Here is a 26,089-nt window from a genome sequence, read left to right as displayed (position 1 = left end):
GACTGATTCGCATTGATGTACAGCAGAGACCACCACAACACTGTAAATCAATTATCCTCCAATTATAAAGAAAATTTAAAAATAATGTAACAAACGATTAACAAAAGAAGCTGAAGCTCATAAGAGGGAAACTCATGCAGAGGCTGGTGGTCTTACTGAGTTAAAGAGAAAGGAATGGAGTTCATGAAGACTAAAGCAGCTACACGGAAAGTGCTGCTGCTAAGTCGCTTCAGTCGTGTCAGACTCTGTGCGACCCCATAGACGGCAGCCCACCAGGCTCCCCCGTCCCTGGGATTCTCTGGGCAAGAACACTGGAGTGGGTCGCCATTTCCTTCTCCAATGCATCAAAGTGAAAGACGAAAGTGAAGTCGCTCAGTCGTGTCCGACTCTTAGCAACGCCATGGACTGCAGCCTTCCGGGCTCCTCTGTCCACGGGATTTTCCAGGCAAGAGTACTGGAGTGGGGTGCCATTGCCTTCTCTGATACGAAAAGTGAGAAGATATCAAAAGAAAGAAGCTCTGGAGATCTGCAGGGAAGTATCTTCAAGTCTTTGGCTGAGTGCTAATCTCCTTGTGAAGCTGGGTAAAGAACTACCAGGAAGAAGGCCAAAAAATTCTGAGTTTATACAAGGTTATCAACAATTCATATTACCACAAGCTAAAATGGAAATACCTACATGTAATATATTGGCAATGGAGAGGAGACTTTAAAAGGTATTACCTTATTTGCAAAGTGTAGGCAGGATTTGCTAAAATTAGCCCTAGACTGGGCTTCTCTGGTGGCTCAGAGGGTAAACCGTCTGCCTGCAATGCGGGAGACCCAGGTTTGATCCCTGGGTTGGGAGGATCCCCTGGAGAAGGAATTAGCAACCCACTGCAGTGTTCTTGCCTGGAGAATCCCATGGATGGAGCAGCCTGGTAGGCTACAGTGCACGGGGTCGCAAAGAGTCGGACATGACTGAGAGACCTCACTTACTCACCTTACATTTAGCCTTAGACTGCAGGGTACTCTGGATTCATACTGTGTGTGCAGGTGTGCTCAGCTGCATCCAACTCTTTGCAACCCAAAAGACTGTAGTCCATCATGCTCCTCTGTCCATTGGATTTACCAGGCAAGAGTACTGGAGTGGGGTGCCATTTCCTCCTCCCAGGGATCTTCCTGACATTACTAACATAGCTTAAACACAAGCTCTGGAAAGATCAAACTAAAAGTGTTTGCCAGAAACAAGTGCAACAGTATTGAAAAGAATAAATAAATGTTGGCATTAGACATCTAAAAGTACAAAATTGTTGTCCTTGAGTCACTCAGTTGTGTCCTGCTCTTTGTGACCTGCATTAACTGCAGCACACCAGGCTTCCCTGTTCTTCACTATCTCACAGTTTGTTCAAATTCGTGTCCATTGAGTCAGTGATGACATCGAACCATCTCATCCACTGTTGTCCCCTTCTCCTCTTTGCCTCAATCTTTCCTAGCATCAGGGTCTTTTCCAGTGAGCTGGCTCTTTGCATCATGTGGCCAAAGTTTTGGAGCTTCTTCAGCAACAGTCCTTCCAATGACGATTCAGAGTTGGTTTCCTTTAGGACTGAGTGGTTTGATCTCCTTGCTAGTCAAGGGACTCTCAAGAGTCTTCTCCAGCACCACAGTTTGAAAGCATAAATTTTCTGGTGCTCAGCCTTTTTTTATTGTTCAGATCTCACATCCATACATGACTACTGGAAAAAACATAGCTTTGACTGTGTGGATCTTTGTAGGCAAAGTAATGTCTCTGCTTTTTCATATACTGTTTAGGTTTGCCATTGCTTTTCTTCTAAGGAGCAAGTGTCTTTTAATTTCTTGGTTGCAGTCACCATCTGCGGTGATTCTGAAGTCCAAGAAAATAAAATCTGTCATTGTCTAGTCTTCCCCCACCTATTTGCCATGAAGTGATGGGACTGGAGGCCATGATCTTCATTTTTTGAATGTTGAGTTTTAAACCAGCTCTTTCACTCTCCTCTTTCACACTCGTGAAGAAGTTCTCTAGTTCCTCTTTGCTTTCTGCCATTAAAGTGATATCATCTGCATATCTGAGGTTGTTGATATTCCTCCCTGCAATCCTGATTCCAGTTTGTGAGTCATTCAGCTCAAATAAAAAAATTACCAGGAATGTATATAGCAAGAAATTATGAATTGTAACTAAAAGTGTTAGGAGTTGAATCTTGCCCCCTCCCCCAAATTCACAGGTTGAAACTCTAACCCTCAGTACCCCAGAATGTGACTGGTTTGATCTCCTTGCAGTCCAAGGGACTCTCAAGAGTCTTCTCCAACACCACAGTTCAAAAGCATCAATTCTTTGGTGTTCAGCCTTCTTTATGGTCCAACTTTCACATCCATATGTGACTACTGGAAAAACCATAGCTTTGACTAGACGGACCTTTGTTGGCAAAGCAATGTCTCTGCTTTTTAACACACTATGTTTCTCATAGCCTTTCTTCCAAGGAGCAAGTGTCTTTTAATTTCTTGTCTGCAGTCACCACCTGCAGTGATTTTGGAGCTCAACAAAATAAAGTCTGTCACTGTTTCCTGCTATCACCTTAAATTTCAGTCCTCAGAATGGTGAGAAAGGAAACTTATTTAATCCATCAATCCTGTGGAATTTTATTATGGAAGGCCTAGCAAACTAATAAAGAAGAAAAGATCAGTCAAAAATGACAGAAATGATGGAATTACCAGATATGGTCATTGAAACAGTGATGAGAAACATGCTTCATATGTTTAAGGTTAAGCACCAGCTTGATGAGAAAGGAAAAAGATTTTTTAAAGGCCTAAATGGAAATGCTAGAGATTAAATGTAAATTTAAAATGATAAATATACTATGGGTAAACTAACGGGTTAACAGAAGAATATGCACTGAAGAAGAAAAGATAAGCAAACTTGAAGATAGAGAAGCAGAATCTATCTAAATGGAAGCACAGACAGAGCAAAAATTGGGCAGAAAAGTAAATGGAGCCTCAAGGTCAAAAGGGACAATACCAGGCAACCTTTCACATATGTAATCATAGTCTCAAGTAAGACAGAAAGGAAAGAAAAAATGAAGAAATGATTGCCAAAAGTTTTGCAAATTTGATAAAACAAACAAATCCAAGATCTAATGAACCCTAAGGAGGATATCCACACACACATGCACATACACATAACATTAGAGGCAACAAACATAACTCTGAAAATCAGTTACAAAGAGAACAACACAAAAACAGCTGGCAGGGGTAGGGGTGGAGACACAATTACAAATAATAAGTAGAAGGTGAAGGAGATGAAGGATAGACTTCTTGTCACAAACTGTGTAAGTCAGAGGCAATGAAGTGAAATCTTCAAAGTGCTGAAAGATCAAATAAGGTCAACTATTCTATCTCAAGAAAATTCTATACCAAACAAAAATATTGTAATTTTCAAAATTAAAGATAGAATACAACCTTTTCTAACAGAAGGTGAGGGAATTTATCACCAGTGAATGAGCCCTTCAAGGTATATAAATGGAATTCATCAGAAATCAGATGGAAATGTAAATCTATAGCAGAAAGTAGCACAACATTATAAATCAACAACACTCCAATAAAAATAAATTAAAAAACTGAATTGTAATAAAAAACTATTGTAGGTATGACATTTTAGAGTAAATATATTATGAAATAGAACAATTTGTATGTAGCTAGAAGAAAAAGAAATATAAATCTACCCAAAGCTATGAAGGACACCATAAATGGTGAATCTGTAAATAAGTATACTGAATATTTTGAGTAATTTTTAATCTCTTTAAAATATAATTGATATTTAAAACAAAAGTAGTAATAAATTATGGCATTTATAGTATATGTAGAAGAAAGATGAATAAGAACAAAAGCCAAAGAGATGTAGGGGGATGGAAGTACATGAGGTGGGATAATATTGTTTGAAATATACTGTGATAAGCTAATGCTATACAATATAAAGCTACAGAAATGCTTCTCCAATCTCATCTTCATTAGCATCACCTAAGATATTTCACAGACCACAGATAACAAGGCCCTTTTTCTAGATGCTCTGATTCAGCAGATCTTAGATAAAGCTCTAAGAATTTGTTTTTCCAACAAGTTTCCAAGTTATGTTAGTTCAAGGATTGCACTTTGGGAAAAAATTCCTTAAGAAAATAACTAAAGTCAAACAGAGAAGTAAGGCTAGTGTGCCACTACAGGAGAAAAAAATGGAATCATAAAAAAGTAATACATTGAAAAGAAAGTAAAGAAAGGAGGAAAGAACAAATGAGATAAATAGAAAGCAAAGGTAAACAGTTGGAAAGTGAGAGTTTCTCAGTCATGTCCCACTCTTTGCGACCCCATGGGTTACACAGTCCGTGGAATTCTCCAGGCCAGAAAACTGGAGTGGGTAGCCGTTCCCTTCTCCAGGGGATCTTATAAACCCAGGAATTGAAGCTGGTTCTCCTGCACCGCAGGCAGATTCTTTACCAGCTGAGCTACCTGTGAAGCCTTGACTGTAACTCAATTCATGGAAGCCAGAATACTCAAAGAGGAAAAGACACTCTCTTCAATACACAATGTTGGGAAGACTGGATATTCACATGTAAAAGAATGGAATTGCACCCTATCTCATACTACCCCAAAAATTAACTCTCAAGAAATCAAAGACTAGACTCCAGGACCTTCAGTTCAGTCACTTAGTCGTGTCCGACTCTGCAACCCCATGGGCTGCAGCACGCCAGGCCTCCCTGTCCAACACCAACTCCCGGAGCCTGCTCAATCTCATGTCCATAGTGTCAGTGATGCCATTCAAGCATCTCATCCTCTGTCGTCCCCTTCTCCTCCTGCTTTTAATCTTTCCCAGCATCAGGGTCTTTTTCAATGAGTCACCTCTTTGTATCAGATGGCCAAAGTATTGGAGTTTCAGCGTCAGTCCTTCCAATGAATATTCAGGACTGATTTCCTTTAGGATTGATGGGTTGGACCTCCTTGCAGTCCAAGGGACTCTCAAGGCTCTTCTCCAACACCACAGTTCAAAAGTATCAATTCTTCAGTGCTCAACTTTCTTTATAGTCCAACTCTCACATCCATACATGACTACTGGAAAAACCATAGCTTTGACTAGATGGACCTTTGTTGGTAAAGTGATGTCTCTGCTTTTTAATATGCTGTTTAGGTTGGTCATAGCTTTTCTTTCAAGGAGCAAGTGTCCTTTAATTTCATGGCTGCAGTCACCATCTGCAGTGATTCTGGAGCCCCCCAAAATAAAGTCTGTCACTGTTCCTGTTGTTTCCTCATCTATTTGACATTAAGTGATGGGACTGGATGCCATGATGTTAGTTTTCTGAATGTTGAGTTTTAAGCCAACATTTTCACTCTCCTCTTTCACTTTCATCAAACCTTAAACCATTAAATGTTTGAAATAACACAGGGGAAAAACTCATTGACAGGGGTATTGGCAATAACTTCTGACACCAAATAATTTTTGGTGAAACTGACAACAAAATACAAGCAACAAAACCAAAAATAAACAAGTGGGATTACATCAAATTGAAAAACTTCTGCATGTAGTAAAACGAATGACCAACAAGATGAAAGGGCAAGGCAGGGAACGGGAGACATATTTGAAAGCTACATATCTGAAATATATAAAATATAGAAGAAATTAAGATAATTTACTAGAATAAAATAAATAATAATCATCATAATCCAAGAAGAGGAAATGCTTTCAGCTTTTCACCACTGAGTAAGATATTAGCTACAGGCTAAACATATAGGGTTAGAATGTTGAATTATGTCCCTCTGTATTCACTTTTTGGAGATTTTATCTTTTGAAGAGTATGTTGAATGATACTAAATTCACTGAATGATGCTGAATTTTGTCAAAAGGTTTTTCTGCATCTATTGAGATGATCATATGATTTTTATTCTTTAATTTTCTAATGTAGTATCACATTGGTTTATGATATACCAACCATAAAAGAAATAAAGTTATTGAACCATCCTTGTATCCCTCAGATAAATCCCACTTGGTGATGGGATATACTCCTTTTAATGTATTGCTGAATTTGGTTTGTGGTGTTCAGAAAACTGTCCAGTTACATGTAAAAAGAATGAAATTAGAACCACTTCTCAAACCACACACAAAAATAATCTCAGATGAAAGACCTAAATATAAGACTGGAAACCATAAAACTCCTAGAAAAAATAAGCAGTACATTCTTTGATATAAATCACAGCAATATGTTTTTGGATCTGTATCCTAAGGCAAAGGAAACAAAAGTAAAAATAAATGGGGCCATATACTAACAAACACATGAAAAGATGCTCAACTTCACTCATTATCAGAGAAATGCAAATCAAAACCACAATGAGGTACCATCTCACGTTGGTCAGAATGGCTGCTATCCAAAAGTCTACAAGCAATAAATGCTGGAGAGGGTGTAGAGAAAAGGGAACCCTCTTACACTGTTGGTGGGAATGCAAACTAGTATAGCCACTATGGAGAACAGTGTGAAGATTCCTTAAAAATTGGAAATAGAATTGGCATATGACCCAGCAATCCCACTCCTGGGCCTACACATTGAGGAAATCAGAACTGAAAGAGACACGTGCACCCCAATGTTCATCGCAGCACTGTTTATAATAGCCAGGACACGGAAGCAACCTAGATGCCCATCAGCAGACGAATGGATAAGGAAGCTGTGGTACATATACACCATGGAATATTACTCAGCCGTTAAAAAGAATTCATTTGAATCAGTTCTAATGAGATGGATGAAACTGGAGCCCATTATACAAAGTGAAGTAAGTCAGAAAGAAAAACATCAAATACAGTATATTAACGCATATATATGGAATTTAGAAAAATGGTAACGATGATGCTATATGTGAAACTGCAAAAGAGACACAGAGATAAAAAAATAATAATAAATAAAATTAAAAAAAAAACAAGAGACACACAGATAAGAACAGACTTGGACTCTGTGGAAGAAGGCGAGGGTAGGATGATTTGAGAGAATAGAATTGAAACACGTATATTACCATATGTGAAACAGATCACCAGGCCAGGTTCCACGCATCAGACAGCAGGGCTGGTGCACTGGGATGACTCTGAGGGATGGGATGGGGTGAGAGGTGGGTGGAAGGTTCGGGATGGGGGGACACACGTACACCCATGGCTGATTCATGTCAATGTATGGTGAAAACCACTACAATATTGTAAAGTAATTAGCCTCGAATCAAAATAAATAAATTAATTAAAACAATAAATGGGGCCATATAAAGTTAAATACTTCTGCACAGCAAAGGATACTATTGATAAAATGAAAAGACAGCCTACTGCATGGGAGAAAATAATTGCAAATGATGTGACTGATAAAAGGTCAATATTTAAAATATATTAACAGCTCATAAGATGTCAAAAAACAAATAATACAATTAAAAAATAGGTAGAAGAACTGAATAGACATTTTTACAAAGGCAAATGTTGGCCTGGATGTGGAGAAAAGCAAATCCTTGTACACTTCTGAGAATGTAAATTGATATAACCCATATGGAAAATCATATGGAGGTTTCTCAAAAAAATTAAAAATAAAACTGTCATATGATACAACAGTCCCTCTACTGTGTATATATTCATAGAAAATGAAATCACTTGTATTGAAGTGTTATCTGCATCCCTGGGTTTATGGCAGTATTATCTAGAATAGTCAAGACACGGAAACAGCCTTAGTGTCCATAGATGGATGAATGAATGGACAATGAAAAATGTGATGTGATGTGATACACACACACACTGAAATAAAATCCAGCTATAAAAAACAAGAAAATCTTACTATTTGCAACAGTATGGATGAAACTTGAGGGCATCATGATGAGTAAAATAACTCAGACAAAGAAAGACAAACACTGTATGATCTCACTCATCTGTGGAATCTAAAAACCCCAAACTGATAGAAAGCAGGTTGGAGGTTGCCAGAGGCAGGTGGGAGAGGTTGGGGCTGAGCGAAGACGGACAAAGGGTTACAAACTTATTGCTACAAGAGGAGTAAGTTCTAGATGTAATGGACAGCATGGTGACTATAGTTAGTAATACTATACTGTATGTTTGAAAGTTAGGAAGATAGATCTTAAAAGTTCTCCCACACAAACACAAACTTATGTGAGGTGATATGTTAACTAACTTTATTTGGGTAGTAATTTTGGAACAGATAGATATCTAATTGTTACACTGCACACAACTGTATGTCAGTTATTTCTCAATAAAGCTGGACAAATGAACAATATTTTAATCCAGAGCCAGAACTACCAAGCCCACATGTCGAAACGACTGAAGCCTGAGCGTGCTAGAGCCCATGCTTGCAACAGGAGAAGCCACCGCAAAGAAAAACCCATACACAACAACCAGAGAAAAGCCCATGCAGCGGAAGACCCAGCACAGCCAAAAATAAGCAAACAAACGCAAATTTTAAAAATAAATAAATAACCAGTGGGACAGAATGAAATCACATGAAAAATTTAGAAACATTTTGATGTATGTAAAGATAAAAATAAAACACATCAAAATTTGTGGCATGTAGCTAAAGTGATGTTTAGAGGGAAATTTATAGTACTAAACATTTTTATTATACAAAGACAAAGATCTAAAACCAGTGAGCTATGGTTCCATCTTAAAGTGACTAGTAAAAGAAGAGCTAATTAAACCCAAAGGAGCAGAAGAAAATAAGAAAAAAGAAGTATGAAAATAAATTCTTACACTTGATAAAATGTAGGTTACTATTAAAACCAGGGCTAGACACAGTAGATTACTTAAAATGAATAAAACTGTACTACTGAAAAAAAATATAATCACCAAAAAAACAGTATATTTGTCATTAAGGTGAAAAGGGAATGAGACATTTTGTCTCATTTTTGAGACAGTATCTGTTTGTACACAGAGACATCTATTTCTGCTTTATTGACTATGCCAAAGCCTTCGACTGTGTGGATCACAATAAACTGTGGAAAATTTTGAAAGAGATGGGAATACCAGACCACCTGACCTACCTATTGAGAAACCTGTATGTAGGTCAGAAAGCAACAGTTAGAACTGGACATGGAACAACAGACTGGTTCCAAATAGGAAAAGGAGTACGTCAAGGCTGTATATTGTCACCACGCTTATTTAACTTATATGCAGAGAACATCATGAGAAACGCTGAGCTAGAAAAAGCACAAGCTGGAATCAAGATTGCCAGGAGAAATATCAATAACCTCAGATATGCAGATGAAACCACCCTTATGGCAGAATGTGAAGAGGAACTAAAAAGCCTCTTGAAAGTTGGCCTGTGAAGAAAGCTGAGTGCTGAAAAATTGATGCTTTTGAACTGTGGTGTTGGAGAAGACTCTTGAGAGTTCCTTGGACTGCAAGGAGAGCCAACCAGTCCATCCTAAAGGAGATCAGTCCTGGGTGTTCATTGGAAGGACTGATGCTGAGGCTGAAACTCCAGTACTTTGGCCACCTCATGCTAAGAGCTGACTCATTGGAAAAGACCCTGATGCTGGGAGGGATTGGGGGCAGAAGGAGAAGGGGATGACAGAGGATGAGATGGGTGGATGGCATCACCAACTCGATGGACATGAGTTTGAGTAAACTCTGGGAGCTGGTGATGGACAGGGAGGCCTGCCGTGCTGCGATTCATGGGGTTGCAAAGAGTCGGGCATGACTGAGCGACTGAACCAAACTGTTTTTATACAATTTGTATACAGTCTCTATCAACACTGCATTATGACGAGAAGATACCATTTGCTTTCTTGGCTTTCATAGGCAAATGTAGATTCACATTTTCATATTTTGCAGATTTCCTAAAGGCTTATCTTGAATACTTCACAATAAAACATTATTTTTAAAGCATCATATATGATTTAAAAAAAAAATTTGTCATCCAATTGTTAAGTAGTTTAACTCTAGGAGATCTTTATGTTATTTGAAGGGTTTTCCCATGTCACTTTCACTAACAATGACATCCTACAACTTTTCAAGATCTACAATCTATCTTTTTAATTCATTTGCACAAATTTTCATTAGGTTACTGCAGTCCAACAACCATCTAGAGATTTATCTACAAAAACTTTGTAGAGATGGGTAGAGACAAACTTAGGTGCCAGAAGACAACGTTGTTTGGGGACAGATGTTGGCAACTAGTTCCATAAATGTTCAACATATTTGTGAATACTTTCCTATCATACCAACAGTTGTTTTTCCATGCATTATTAAAGTGTGTGATCTCATTTAATGAAAGTTTATTCACTCCTAGAGATTATTAACTCCTTGTATTATAGATTCAGAAGGTTTGAGTGACATGACTCAGGGACACAGGAGCAAATGTCAGAGACCAAACCTAGGTACACTTAATTTGTTTTGTTTTCAAAATACCATTAAGTAGTAAAATACAGATATGTCTCAGACATTTCATCCAATCACAGAAGAGTTTTCTCTACTCCAAAGGTCACATAAAGTTAATTATTTATTGTCCCCTTTACATGATGTGTACATGCAACTAAGTTAAGATATGACATATATTTTTATTATAAATGATAGGAAACTGTATCTCATGTGTAATAAATTATTTTAAAAAGACATACAAGGAAGTAACCACTCTCAAACATTTGTGCAAATTTCTATGACTCTCTTCTCTATTTTTACTTCTTTATATTCTCTCAGGAATTTAAGTCTATGAAGTTAACCAAAATTTTACATCTAAAATGGAGACTTCTATTTAAATAGTGCCTTTTCCCAGTTAATGAACCCTTAAGATATTGATCCATTCTTATCCTAGTAATGCTACATAAAACTCTTTCAAAAAATAATGCATTTTAGGTGCCTGCCCCGAGCAAAAACACAAAGTGAAAGTGTTGTACTAATACAAAATGTCAACAGTGGTACAATACAATGGTACACACTTGCTCTTCTTAAATCAGCTTTGTTTTTTTAAGAAAATGAACAAACAACCGAACAAACACAAAATCCCTCACAATATGAACAGTGAAACAAAGCAGAACTCTGGAGAACTAACCAAAGAAACCAAAAATCCCACTGTAATTTCTTGCTGAGCACCGAAGAATTGCTGCTTTTGAACTGTGGTGTTGGAGAAGGCTCTTGAGAGTCCCTTGGACAGGCTGAGAATCCCAACCTGTCAATACTAAAGGAAATCAGTCCTGAATATTCACTGGAAGCACTGATGCTGAAGCTGAACCTCCAGTACTTTGGCCACCTGATGCGAAGAGCTGACTCATTAGAAATGACCCTGATGCTGGGAAAGATTGAGAGCAGGAGGAGAAGGGGATGACAGAGAATGAGATGGTTGGATGGCATTGTCAACTCAATGGACATGAGTTTGAGCAAGCTCCGGGAGTTGGTGATGGACAGGGAGGCCTGGTATGCTGCAGTCCATGGGGCCACAAAGAGTCAGACATGACTAAGCAATTAAACTGAACTGAACTGAAATGTCATTCGGGAAGAAGGAGTCTGTGGTACATGGGAAGACTCAGGTGAGTATGGGAAGATTATCACATCTAAGGTGGATGATTTTGAAGAAAGAATGGAAAGAATATTACCCAAAACTGAGTTGACTTTTTTCTTTACCCAATACTTCACCTTTAACTAGAACCCTGTATATTACAAAGGACCTCTGCTTTCTAAAATATGCTTTCGTCTTTAACCCACAGCTATTTCATGAAGGGAAGGAAATGCAGAAGTGCTTTCAAACATGGGTGCAGTTTGAATTACATGGGTCACTATTTTCCTTTATAGATTTTGCTTAAGGGGTTTCAAACCATGATTCCTAAAACAAAGTCTCTGAAATGACCCCAAAACACCATGACGAATCAGAGATTATTTTAATACATCATATTCATCCATAAATTTATAAACTGCAGTTTAAAAAAAAACTTTTCATCTAACAGACTGCCTCATTCAATTAAAACCAAATATCCTTTTATATTTATCAAAATATATCTTCAAAATTATGAATTAATCAGCTATATATTAATAATTATAAAAAATGATCTGATTCCTTAGAGTCACAGGAAATTTTAAAAATTAAATCTTCAACTTATATACATTCTTATTGTGTAAGTGTGTTTAGTTTACCAGCAAAAGTATGATTCATTAAAGTGCAAAATTATACTGAATTTGGTAAAATTCTGCAGGTTAGACAGGATAGAAGTTCTAGTTTCAGCAGACAAAAGAGTGATATAAAATTTCCAACAGACCATGAAAGTTACAAAAGACACAAATATATGAGGTTGGCTTCAAGAAACTATGATATTTAGATTCCAGCAGATATGTTTAAAAGTTACATTAATTTTAAAATGTCAATATCTGCAATATGTTAGAAATTGCAGCCTTTGGAACTATTTAAAGTTCTGATAAAACTTTTTCAATACCAGCTTTAAAATGTGTGAGTGGGTATATGGTTTTCAAAATGCTTTTAGAATTTGTATAGATCATTGCCCTGCACTATGGTAATTTTACAGATTACCAAATAGGCTCCCTATTCTGTACCCAAAATGAATGCTTTCTTTCAATAGTAATCTCTTCAGAGCATAGACATACAGCCCATAACTCTAAGATTTTTTTATTGAATTATAGCTTTCAAGAAAAAATGTTTGGAAATATTTCTGATTTAGAGAAATATTAAAATTTCTAAGAGTTTTAAAAACTAACAGTTTTTTAAAAATGTATTCATTCTTGTAAAAATGTACCAAAAATCTAATTTTTAAGTGCACCAGAACTATTTGAAGAGCTCCCTTGTTTGCTAATGTGATTTACAAAAACTTCCCCAATGATGACCTAATTTGTGCTAAGGGAATGAACACTCTTTTTAATATGGATCTATGCAAATTTAAAAGTAGGTATGACAGTTTGGCTCATAAATACTTTATAGACTATTTTTAAGCCAAATTTTAATTATTTGGCATTACAGATACTTGTGGTTCTTGCTTTGCTTCCATCTTCAGTAGTGATAATTGAGTATTTAAGTGACTCTGTAATTTGCAAACCCATTACTAAGTAATCTTTAATATTTTAATTTGATCATTAGCCACATGTCAAATTTTTTGAGGAATAGTACTTACCCTCTGTTACATTTTGCTATTTCATCAAACAGAAGTTTCCACCGAGGACGTCCAATAAAAAGTCTTGAATTCAGTGCTTGATATTTCTCTCCAATTATCTTCTGCCAAAAAGAAAGCACTATGTTTTATATGATACAGAATTGGGCAAATAATTCATTTCTATAACATCATCTTTCCTGGTGCTGTGGCTTCCTACTAAATTGCTATGACATAAAGAATATAAGTGTCAAATGGCAACCTATTAAGTATAATCATTTAGAAGTACCATTTCCTCCCTCTTTCCCTTTAAAATCCATTATCTCTTGAATATCATTAGTACAAATGACTGACTTTCCTAGACTTCAGTTAGTTGCTTGAAGCAACTGCAGCATTAAAGAATGCATTCTAATTGCCTACTCTCAAAGAGCGCGCAACACATAAGCTTTGTTGAAGCATTTTTGTACTGCAAAGTTGTCATATTTGGCTCATTATATGAGTAAGATAATGCAAATTGTCATCATAAATTTGGGGAAATGATCCTGAACATGACAGTCTATTACAGCAGAGTTCCAAATTTGGAATCTATCAAAAAACAACTTCTAATGGACTGCTGTTTGCAATTAACAAGAGTATTATATCTGAATAGATGGTAAAGAGAGTCAAGTAAGAAAGAAAAATGTCCGAGTCCCAGGGAGACAAACTGAGAACAAGATGTAATTTATGCTTCATATCTTAATCACTGCAAAACCAAGAGGCATAATGATACTGATTTGCTTCATGACAGTATAAAATAAAATGTTTTTACATACCAAGTAGGGTAGAAATCTGACTAAAAAAATAGGCTTAGATTAGTTTTGAAGTAACAGACAAGCATTCATATTTTGCATTCAAAGAATTACAGAAAATATAAGATGGGAAATACAATAATAAAACTTGTGAAAGCATTCATGCCCAGGTTTATATGGCTATACATCTCCTCAAAGTTGTCTATGTACAGTTTCCTCATCTATGATATGGGGATCACAATATCATTTACCTCTTGTATCTGTTGGAATTACATGAGAAAATGTGTATGAGATGCTCAATACAGCGTCTAGCAGTGAAGTAAATAATGCATGATGGATGTTTCGTTTTTTAGTTTCCTTTGAAGAGAAACAAGCTTAATTGTGTATGACCTTATCTTCTCTTGCCACAGAAAACCTCCCCTCGATGAACACGATCACAAGACTATTCACTTGTGTTCTCATCTCTAGGGAGGTGACGGTGAAAACGAGAGACATGAGCTCAGAGGTCCACTTCAGTCCCAGGTGAGGACAGATGAAAGACAGAAAACGGTTGACTTCAAGGATGAGCCATGAGTTTGCTGGATACATTCCAAAAGTGGCTTTCCTCTGGGAATCGTCTCTTCAAACCACCTGCAGAATATTTCTTCCAGCATAGCCCCTACAGTAAATCTTCTGTTCTCAAGAGACTTGTTTAATTTACAATAACATCCAGGCACATACCTGTATCCCATCTGTCTGACTGAGGTACAGCTGAATGTTGACATAATCAGGTCTGTTCTCTTGCCAAAACTGAGAGGACATAAAAGTAAATAGACATTAAACTGTGTTCTATATTCACAGACTCTCTCCTAACCTAACGTATGTGATTCTGCAATCTGTTAAGATGCATCTGGTCTTACCACAGCCAACATCTACGAGCAAATGTGTATACATACACAAATATACGTGCACCACATACATGGCATTCTAACATTAATAACCTGTTCCTGACAGATTTAGTTATGATGAAGGAAATGGATGGGATTAATGCTGCTATCTTCAGAGACACAAAATCAAATATGCTAAATAGTATAGTAATATTCCTTTAAATCCTCTCATTTATTTCTTGTTTTATTTGCTGAGTCTCTAAATTTTACTCAAGATTTCACTCAGAAAGAACATGTTTTTCTTTACATAAAAGTCAAAAGTGATACACAAAATGCATGCTAGGCATCACAGAAACCAAAACAAATGAAAATAAGGTAGGAATGGAGCTATTCCCACCTTCCTCCTATGCAGCACTGATTTTTCCCTTATGTAACAATGTATGAGGCAGAGAGTGTATCTGCCAAAATAAAAGCATCTGGGAAAGCTCTCAAAAACTTTGATATCTTGAAAAATAAATGGACCAAGAAAAATATCTGAAGAAAAGTGAATTCAGCAAAGTGGGTAAAAGGCTTTTGACCCAGATGCTTCTTTCATCCAGAAGGCAAAATGAATCTGCTCATGACCCTTGGCCTTGCTCTGGCTGAATCCTGACTTGTGAAATCTACATTTAAAAAAGTATTATTCTTCTCAGGGTCTCCTTTCACCACCCTAAAACAAAGAAATGCTGAAAGAGAAGGAAGAGAAATCAAAATCAGAAGAGAAGGAAGGAACACAACCACCATGGTGCATTCTGGAGAACAGAGATGAGTGTCTGATGTGTAGACCCTGAGGAAAGGCCTAGAAGAGACCAGCGCGTTTGCAGCAGCCAAACTATTTCCTGAGCATCAGGGTGCACAGTAGGTTTGCTGGCGATGGGATGGTTTTGCTGGACCTTATTGCAGCAAATGAACCAACTGATTGCAAGTGCTGTTTCTATTATTCATTGGAAAGACTTGCTGAAGCTCCAATACTTTGGTCACCTGATGTGAAGAGGTGACTTATTGGAAAAGACACTGATTCGGGGAAAGATTGAGGGCAAGAGGAGAAGAGGGCAAAAGAGGGTGAGATGGTTGGATTCATCACTGACTCAACACGAATTTGAGCAAACTCCAGGAAATAGTGGAGGACAGAGGAGACGGGTACGCTACCATCCATGGAGTTGCAAAGAGTTGGACGTGACTTAGTAACTCAACAACAACAACAATTGTTTCTATAGAGCATGAAAATAATGATTTTTAAGGGATATACTGGGACTCAAACTGAACGTTTTAGGAATGCAAAGAAGTTATTTTGCAAATACAGAGTGGACAAGTGAGGTTACAGCACCCCTCTGGCACCCTTTACAGTAGTAAGGGCACCTGGCAGGGGACTATGAGATTTGGTTGTATTGCCATCACTGTCTGACCTTGAGACTTCTAGAGAGGTACTCAACTTACATAGGTCCCCGTTTCTTCATTAGGACAATGACCTCATCTCACAGGTTTTCTCCAGAACTAAAACTACACATTCTCTGATAGGTGGCAATGCTAAATTATAAAATCCCAATAAAAACCTATTTTACTTTGAAAGTAATAAATGATGATTCTCAGAACCCATAATATTCTTAAAATATAATCATTATATTCCATGCCACAGATGCCTCAAATTATATCCAAAAACTAAAGTCATTTTAAAGTTAACTCGAGTTATTAAAAAAAAAAAAGCCCTTTAGGAATTGAATCAGGGTGCACAAATCTTAACTGTGAGGGACTGGAGGAATTTCCAAGTACCAGTAATGGACAGCCCCTCACAAAACACATGACTCGCATTTATTTTTGTCTTAAATGTCTCCTGGGATGCTGCTCTGAGATCACACCAATAATTGCTGCATCAATAACGTGTTCAGTGCCCACAGGCTCCAGAGGGAAGAATGCAAATTTAAAGAACACATTTTTAATATCAATGTCTCCACTTTAGTTTATCCCTCATTGTAGACAAAAATAATATCTACTAAAACACACACACACATACACACACATGCTAAATTTGGTAACTCATTTGCAAATGCATAAAATAATAAAAGCCTTTTCTTTTTAACATCATCCTCAGAGGGTCGAAGGACCAGTGTCCATTCTCTTGACGTGAAAAATCAAAACAGATGTGCAGAGGTGTGTGCAGAAGATAATCAACACCACATTGTTTACACTAGTTTTAAGCATTTATATTATTTATTCCATGGACTCCTAAGGATTAAACATATCCGCCAAAAAACTTGAGAAAAAAATGTAAGATTCAGCTACTTTGACTATCCAGCCATTTATATATTATTTCCTTTATTCCTTTCCTGCTCTGCTACTTGCCTCATAAAGCATCTATTATTTAAATGTGCTCTTGGATCCAATTATAAGCTCTATACTTTTTCAAGAAAGAAAATTTTAATCTAGAAAAACAGACAAAGGTAGAAATGGGAACTCCAACAAGAAATACAAGTGGTTGATAAGCATAGGAAGAGAGGTCCAATCTCATTTGTTTCAAGGAAAAATACAGTGAGACCCCCTAGTTTAAGAAATGGCTAGAAATGTAAAAGATCGGTAATACAATGTTTGGAGTAAATTTCTCTTATATCCTTTGGTGGAAATGTAAATTGTTTTAGCATCTTTGGGGACATTTTGTCAGTATCTATTATAAATTTAAATTCTTTCCTGAAGCCCTCACAGCCTCCAACTCAGGAAGTCCAGTTAGACATTAATCTAGAGAAAACACACTTGAAAGTGGTGATGATGCTCTTCTTGAAAGATTTTCCCCTCTTTACCTTAAGAACAGAACTACTACCTCTTGATTTCCTACCACCTCACTGGCCACTCTGATTAATCTCCTTTCCTGACTTATTACTCATTTCCTGCTCCTCTGGAAGCTGCAGTATCCCAAGAATTGTATTTTCACATTCACTCTCAAGATGACCTACAATCATATCAGTCTGCTCAAATCCTTTCAGTGGCTTCTCATCTCTGCTTTTTTTCTCCTGATTTAGCAGGCCCTTGGTGAGTCCCAGGAATTGGCACTTTTTTTTTTTTTTAATTGTGGTAAAATACACATAGCTTAAGATTGATCATTTTAGCTGTTTTTAAGTATATAGTTGATTAGCATTAAATATATTCATATTGTTGTGCAACCATCATCACCAATCTGTTTCCAGAATTTTTTCATCTTCGCAAACTGAAACTCTATATCCATTAAACAGTAACTCCCCATTTGCCCTCTGGGAAACCTCTGGCAACCACCATTCTATTGTCTGTCTCTATGAATTAGACTACTCCAGGTCCCTTATGTAAAAGGAATCACAATATTTGCCCTTTTGTGTCTGGTTAGATAGAAATACACTTTAAAAAAGCAATTTGCAGAACAATACAAATAGTATGACAGAATTTTCAGAATGCTCATGAGTAACATCTGGTTACGTGGATTGGACGGAGATGTTGCTTCATGTAGATTATTGCAAAAATCTGTAGCAACGATGCATATATGTATTACCTGAATAACTTAAAAAATAGATATATTAACAGAGAAGTAAAAGTTGCAGATAAGACAGATGAAAATGCCTGCTTTCATCTCTGAAAGGAATACAGCTTAGAATTTGGGATTTTTGAAATTCTGTATACTGGATCAAAAGTTGGCTGATGATCCAGTTGGAATGTTGAAGTTGGAGATACGAACTATGAGAATAAAGGCTGAAAAGTGTAACAGTAATTGTCTGCAGATGTTTTCTTCCATCTGTCCTCAGTCACAATCCCATTTGCATTCACATTTGCATAATATGTTTCCGATATGCATGTATTACCAACCATATGCATTCATTTCCATGTTAAAACATTCTATGTTAAAACATGTCCTAGATATACAAATTCACAGATACCAATATCTGGAAAGATGTGCTCCAAATTATTAAAAGATTGTATCTGTTTTTTTTTAAGCTTAAGGAATATTTTTCCTCTTCACTACTCCTCTGCATATTATTCTATAGTGAGCACCTATTACTTTTATAATTTGAAATAAAATGGCTACTTTTAAAATGAAAAATGACTGCAAAAGTAAAAACAAACCTAATTTTACCTTGTTATACAACACACAGAGTAAGTCTGCAAACCAGCGGAAGGACTGAATATCTCTGCATACCCAAATAAAATACAATCTTCTAAGCTTGTATGGTTTCCAGTCATCCCTTTAAAAATGAAATAACACAGGACTGATTATGATGGCAAAAGAATTAAGAATCCCCATATCCTTGAAATTTTGCTTCTCATTAGTAAGTAATCTACAGAGAAAACAGTCATTTACATTATAGTATCTGATACACCACTTACTCTAACTCTGAAATTAATTTAAAATGTAATGTACTGAGTCAGAGATATAATATAATCCATGAATTAAAGTGTTCATGCTTGTGGATACTATATGCATATTACCCATTTCCAATTGAAGGCAATAAGCTGAACTCTTGGATCAGCTCTGCATCTCAGGAAAAAAGCTTTCTTATTTTTCTGTTAATTCTATCACTCAGAAGGGCGCCAATGGTCATCTTGCCCTGGGTTCCAGGCAAAATGAGCCAAAACCATTCCAGAAAGTTGGTTGTTTATCCCCTTCTTAATAATCATTAAAGAAAGAGATTTCACAACCACCTACTATGTAATGCATTCCAGCAATTCACAATTCCAAGTCTGGATTCCTCCTTATAATTATGAAGTAAGCTTGAGGTTAACAAAATATTATTCCCTTGTTTAAACTTTAGGTGTCCAAATAACTTGCAATATGTTTTCAGAAACAACTAATTTCTATTTGGAATACAGTTAATTTTTTAAGAATCTCCCAAAAGTCCCAAATTCATATCAAGTTTTTAAAATCGAAATATCATTCAAACACATCACTTCAAATTATTATTTCTTTTTTCATACTTCATAAAACAAGCTTTTAATGAAAATTGTGTTTTCTTGAAAAGTGAATGGAATAGATTTTATTTGTGGTTTCATGAGAATCCCTGTCAATTAATTTTTGCTTGTAAATCAAAACTAAAATAACTGAATAAATATATCCTGCTTAAGCAATCTTACCTCTGAAATTTCTATTCTTCAGTCTGTTATAAATCTGCTGAGTAACAGACTCAGGAATGATATGCTCATTTGTCATCTCCTCAGAGAGGATTTCCTGACGATACCTCTACAATAACCCTGACCCTTTATTTCTATATTCCATTAATCTTTCTTCTCTTCACCACACTTCTAATAATTTCTGAAATGCTGTTGTTTGTGAATTTTTCACTGGTTTATTTTTTGCCTGCCCTATTTGAAAGTAAACTTTTCAAGGACAGAGACACTACTCACTCATTGCTACATTAGCAGTAACTGTAAGATCAATTGCACATAAATGCTCAAAAATATTTGTTGACTAAATGAATTAGTAATGCCACTTACCCCTGATGAGAAAGCAGAGAAATAGGGGCCGGTGGAATGACTTTAACAGAGGAAAAAGGCAGAGTAAGGCATAATTGTGGTACGGATATTATTTTACAAGAGAACATGCTGAAAGCCATAGACCACGTATTGAGAAGCACTCATTTATTCCCCTTATCAACCTGTAATAGGGTTTTTTGAGCAAGTAGAAGAATTCTGTAAGGAGTTACATCTCACTAATAGAGATGTCTGAAATAGACAGCTCTCTATGGGGACTAATATAACGGATCAAAATGACATACAGCAGAGTGTTGAGGACTGATGCAAACGGAGTGACTCCAATGCCTCCAGCCACGCAGAGGCTAACCTCATAGTTCAGTGACTCTTCAAATGGACTTCCAAAGGGACCATCAATATATAGCCTGTGGAGAAGGCAGTCAAGGAGGGAAAAAATTAAAATGAGTTAAATTAAGTGGCTATAATATGTGGCAAGCATGCTAAATCTAGTGTCTAAGCTTTGTGACAGCCCAGGCCTCATTTCATTGTTTCTCATCGTGATAAATCTAAAGGAACAAAAAGTGTTGCTTATGAACTATCAATATGAAAACAAGTACACCGGCTTCAAAGCATTTCTATTTTGAGGGAAATATTAATTAATGTGAAGGGAAATGTAGATAGAACCATGAGGGTGAGCCAAGGACTAGTTAAAGCTTTGATTTATTTTATTACTATATATTGGACTAAATTAAAATATCCTGTTTTATTGTGTCTAAATTCAATAATGCTATTCTCCATGGTAAAGTCAAAAGCAAAAATATTTCTTGAAACCTTTACCATGTAAACAGAAAAGAAGTTGACCCTGTTTCTCTTCTTGCTCTGGTCAGGTTTTAGTATAGAGCCTACAACAATCTCAAAGGAATCTCTTATTACTTTGTATATTCAAATATATGTGTGTTTGTGCATGTGTATGTCTATGTGTGTGAAATCCTTCTTAACTACAATGAAACTTGCTAACTGCTCACTCAATATTCATCCTTCCATTCTTTCTTATTTTTTTAAATTGACATATAGTTGATTTACACTGTTCTGTTAGTTTGTGTGTTTGTGTGTATAGCAGTGATTCAGTTATACATATCCATGTATCTATTCTTTTTCAGATTATTTCCCTTTATACGTTATTGTAGAACACTGATTAGAGTTCCCTAGGCTGTATAGTGTAGGTCCTTGCTGGTTATCTATTTTATACACAGCAGTGGGTATGTATTATTCTAAATTCCTAATTTGTACCTCCTCCCCCTCTTTGGTAATCATAAATTTGTTTTTTATGTCTGTGAGTCTATTTCTGTTTTGTAAATAAGTTCATTTGTATAATTTTTTTTAGATTCCACATATAAGCATTATTATTATTTGTCTTTCTCATTTTGCCTTAGCATAATAATCTCTAGGTCCATACACATTGCTGTAAATGGCACAATTTCATTCTTTTATGGCTGAGTAACATTCCATTGTATATGTATATATGTAATTATATAAAATATTACATATATGTGTACCACATCTTCTTTATCCATCTATCTGTTGATGAACATTTAAGTGTTACTGCTTAGTAACAAAACATTAATGTTACTCAGGGAAGCAAAGTGCTCAGCTAAAATATTACACGTCCAAGACTGACTTGCATCAATTTTGGCTGCATAACTATGTTCAGCCTAATATGATTTAAATGGAAGTACAGTTAGAAAAAGTGCAGCCCTGTTTACAACAGCCAAGACATGAAAGCAATCTAAATGTCCACTGACAGAGGAATGGATAAAAAAGATATAGTACATACATACAATGGACTATCACGCAGCCATTAAAAATAATGAAATAATGCCATTTGCAGCAACATAGACAGGCCTAGAGATTGTCATACTGAGTGAAGTAAGTCAGACAGAGAAGGAGAAACATTGTATAATATCTTTTATATGTGGAATCTAAAAATAAATGATACAAATGAACTTATTTATGAAACAGACTTAAAGAATGAGCTTATGGTTGTGGGGGCGGGAGGGGGGGAGAACAGGGGGAAGGGATAGTTAGGGAGTTTGAAATCAACATGTACACACTGCTATATTTAAAGTGGATAACCAACAAGGACCTACTCTATAGCACAGTGAACTCTGCTCAATGTTATGTGGCAGCCTGGATGGGAGGGGGCTTTGGGAGAGAACAGATACATCTCCATGTATGGCTGAGTTCCTTTGCTGTCCACCTTAAACTGTCACAAGATCATTAATCAGCTATACTCCAACAAAAAATAAAAAGTTAAAAAAATATCAATCAATCACTCCATCCCTCCTTTTTTTTCTTCTTTTCATTTCAATAGACAATTGCAATTTCAATTTCAATAAAATAACTGCTGTGTTCCTTGATGAAAGTATAACCTCATAACTAAGACCTATAAACCAGCTAACCAAAATTTCTATAAATGGATTTTAGTGTAACAATCAAAAGAGGTATTTGCAGATGCCAAACAAAAGAAAAATTGGAAGGCTCCTTGAAGGAAGCTATCTGCATCTCTTTATCCCTGTCCCCTTCTGCCCTCCTTCTTGGTGCCTGAATACGTGTTGACTTGATGGCCTAAGCACTTATCTTTGATGACTGTAAAGTTGCCATACCCTCTACGGACTGCCTAGTTCTAGATACCTTTATGTTTAAAAAGCCATATATATATATATATATACATATATATATATACTGCCATTTTAAAGCTGCTTTCTTAGTAAAAATAACTTTCTTAAAAAATAACAACTGTCCAAAAAAGCAAATTTGGGTAGTCAGCCTAATGATATAAATATCTTTATTGTTAATAATCTATCTCATTATTGGGGGGGGGGGTTTCAGCCAAGAACACAGAAAGGTAAAGAAAAATTATTTTTCATTCTCAACACTTCTTAAAAGGTACAACAAAGGACATTTTATTTGACCAACAAAGAACAGAGTAAGGAATCATGAAGTTACCTCTTTCCTACTTACCTGATTTCCAGCCCGCACACGCACCCTCCCCACACCCTAAATAACTACTGTCTGATATTCTGAAATAACTCTGGGCAAGACAGGAACACGGGGTTCTAGTCATTCACTAGCACTGGGATCACAGGCAAGTTACTTATCCTAACTCTGATTTTCTTCATAAAAAACCAACAACAACAACAACGAACCAGTACCAACTAGTACACAGAAAAGGACTATTAAGAATTGCACAGGGCCGCAAATATCAGACATGCTTCAATGTAATGGCATCAGCGAGTGCCTCCAGAGTACCATCAAGCCCTTGGAGAGTCCAACATCAACAGAAGAAATGAACTAAGTTCAGTGTGAGATGAGAGATGCACATAGGAATTTGATCTGAAGGAGATTAAATAAATGGGGGGAAATGAATGTGCTCTTATGTACTTCAACATATAAAAATGGAAGGTTTACTCTGAGTAAAGCACATTACTATCCGCTGCAGCAAAAAAAGAAATAGGAAAAAGGAGAAAAAACAGAGATTAGCAACTGAGTAATCACAACTTCAGTCTTTAAGAAGGTTATAAAGAGGGAAGTGGTTAAGACAAAAACACACACAAGTATGAAATAAAGCACAATTTTAGAAGCGTGTTATATAGCCATATTACATACATTCAATGCTTTGTACTTTTCACATATAATGCTATACCTGTAACATTTTGTGATGTGAGTACAATATTATTATCTCCATTCAATAAATGAGGCACTTGAGACCACAAGGGGCCATGACCAGTCTGAAGCTTCATGCCTCCTAGATGGAATGTGGGGGTGGGGGTGGGGGACAGGGTGTAAGAAGACTAAAAGGTGAAGAAAGATGGACTGTATCCAGTTTGTAAAGAGAACCTGTTAGGTTGTGCAACTCAGATGTAAATACAACTTTCCGCTGGGGAATAAGAGGTGCTGCAGTGACATGAGTCATACGTGAGAATCTTCTGGAACTAACCCTGCCCGTGTCCAAGGAGCAATGCAGGCGCACCGCTGCCACCCAGCTGCTTTGAGCAGCCTGCGCTCCATCAGGCAGGGGATAAACGTGAAGAAACACACAGATACTCTCTCAGTGAGTGTGTGAAGCAGAGGGTGTCACCCAGCACCCAGTTCTCCAGGAACCAAGCCATAGCCACCGCCTGCTGACGGCGGTGCACCCTGAAAGGAGCTCAGGGTCAAGAGCAAGATGAGGAGCACGGTGCTCTGCGGAAACAGGCAAAAAGGAAAAAATCCTTCATGTGTAGTTAGGAGTATTTCAGGAGAAAATTTATGAACCTGGATTCTTGCATCTTCCTACACTAGAAAAAGCACTAAAATCATTCATTGGTCTATCTGTTCCTCAGGCCTAATGGCAAGCCTCTACTGAGATGTGTGCTGGATTACACCGACCTCTTCATCAAAATCACAGGCATACTGGCCTCCACCCCTACCTCTTTGAAATAGTTTCTCAGAGCTACCTTAAAGGCTGTTTGCTGAGCTACTTTCCTCACTAAGGTACTGAATTAACTCAGTTCCCAGCTCTTAATGTTGCACGATTTTTGTTTTTTTCCCAGTCGACAACAGTCTTCGCAGGGATATGAAAAGGAGTCTGTTTTTCTCAGCAAAAGTGATCTGGGGTCGAATTTTGGAATTGTTCAGGGATGTTTAAGTTTTGTAGCCATGCACTTGCAAGGTAAAAAAGAAATTATTATTATGGAAACTCCAGCAAGGGATGAGGATGGGGGTGGGGAGGCCGAATAGTTTTGTTGTTATGATTCTGAAATGCTCCGTCCCCAGTTTCTCTGTGAACATAAAATTACTATTTAATTACACATTTTGAAATGTGCAAGTTTCTAAGTAACTAAAATTTCACATTAGAGAACAGACTGAATATTGAAAATATATTCAATAAAGATATTTTATGTGATGTGCTAGCCTTAAACATAAAAGACCTGGTGACTATTAGCTGTGCCCAATGAAAGAGAAGGCTGAGAGGACAGTATATAAGGGTCAAAGCATATATGTTTTTTCTTAATAGGCATTAGGTAGATAATTACACTGAACAACTTTATAGCACCTTGAAGATTATGAAACACATCTCTATAAAGCTCTGGTTTGATCTCAGAACAATCCTGAGTTTGGCAAAAATGGGCATTTCTCCCTATATTCTCTCTTGGTTGTTGTGAAAGGAAATGTTATTTTTTAATGAAATTTCAGAGTATAAGAAGCTTCTGGGGCAGTGAAGTTTCTATAAGAGAATAGCTATCTTTGAAGTAAATTAGATGCCCCAAGGATTATTCTTCTAACCAAAATAAATGTATAGGCCTGATCTTTCTGCTTATGTAAAGATACTGCAGTGTAAAACCAATAGCCTTTTCCTTGATTTTTCTGACAGTAAAGCTATGTAACTGGCACAGTGCTGCATGCCTTAGATGAATTATTTGTGATTATTAAACAGGAGTTAAATGGTATTATTCTACTTCACTGAGTAGGAAGCTGAGATTCTAGGAGTTTAAATCATTCCTCCAGGGCACACATTTAATAAGCAGTTTACGTCTACCACCAGAATAAACTCCATCTCTGTTTGTGAAACCCAACAAACCAAACTATCTTCCTAAGGGACATTATTCTAATTCTGTCAACCAGAGAAATAATAAACTGAACCTTTTTCTATCAAATATTAACTTTCTTTATGCCTGAGAATATTTTTACCTTAAAGTCTACTATATCTGAAACATTATTTCTTTGGTTAGAATGTCTCTGCAGTATTCTTCACCTTCTTCAACTTTTCAGCCTGTCTTTTATCTTCATGTTCTGAGTGGAGCTCTTGCAAATAGCTTATCGCGCCTCTTTGATTTTCTCATTTCAATC

The 26,089-nt window shown here is 36.6% G+C and overlaps 1 protein-coding gene across 4 annotated transcripts in view; it reads right to left on the bottom strand.

Annotated features, from left to right (window-relative positions):
- Positions 1–26,089, bottom strand: part of NOX4 (NADPH oxidase 4) — a 175,328-nt gene that overhangs the window by 7,609 nt on the left and 141,630 nt on the right. For 3 of the 4 annotated variants that reach the window (XM_065936840.1, XM_065936843.1, XM_065936844.1), the window contains 4 exons: positions 20,506–20,625; positions 18,870–18,978; positions 14,595–14,663; positions 13,111–13,211 (listed from right to left, as the gene is read on the bottom strand). In XM_065936840.1, the coding sequence (XP_065792912.1) occupies positions 13,111–13,211; positions 14,595–14,663; positions 18,870–18,978; positions 20,506–20,625 (399 nt within the window). The remainder of the gene's footprint in view (positions 1–13,110; positions 13,212–14,594; positions 14,664–18,869; positions 18,979–20,505; positions 20,626–26,089) is intronic. The other variant, XM_065936841.1, reaches the window with a different exon arrangement.

The sequence above is a fragment of the Muntiacus reevesi genome, chromosome 5 (assembly GCF_963930625.1).
Source record: "Muntiacus reevesi chromosome 5, mMunRee1.1, whole genome shotgun sequence".
NCBI classification, from domain to species: domain Eukaryota; kingdom Metazoa; phylum Chordata; class Mammalia; order Artiodactyla; family Cervidae; genus Muntiacus; species Muntiacus reevesi.
Note: the sequence above shows the minus strand (reverse complement) of the source record. Positions and strands in the feature narration are given on the sequence as shown.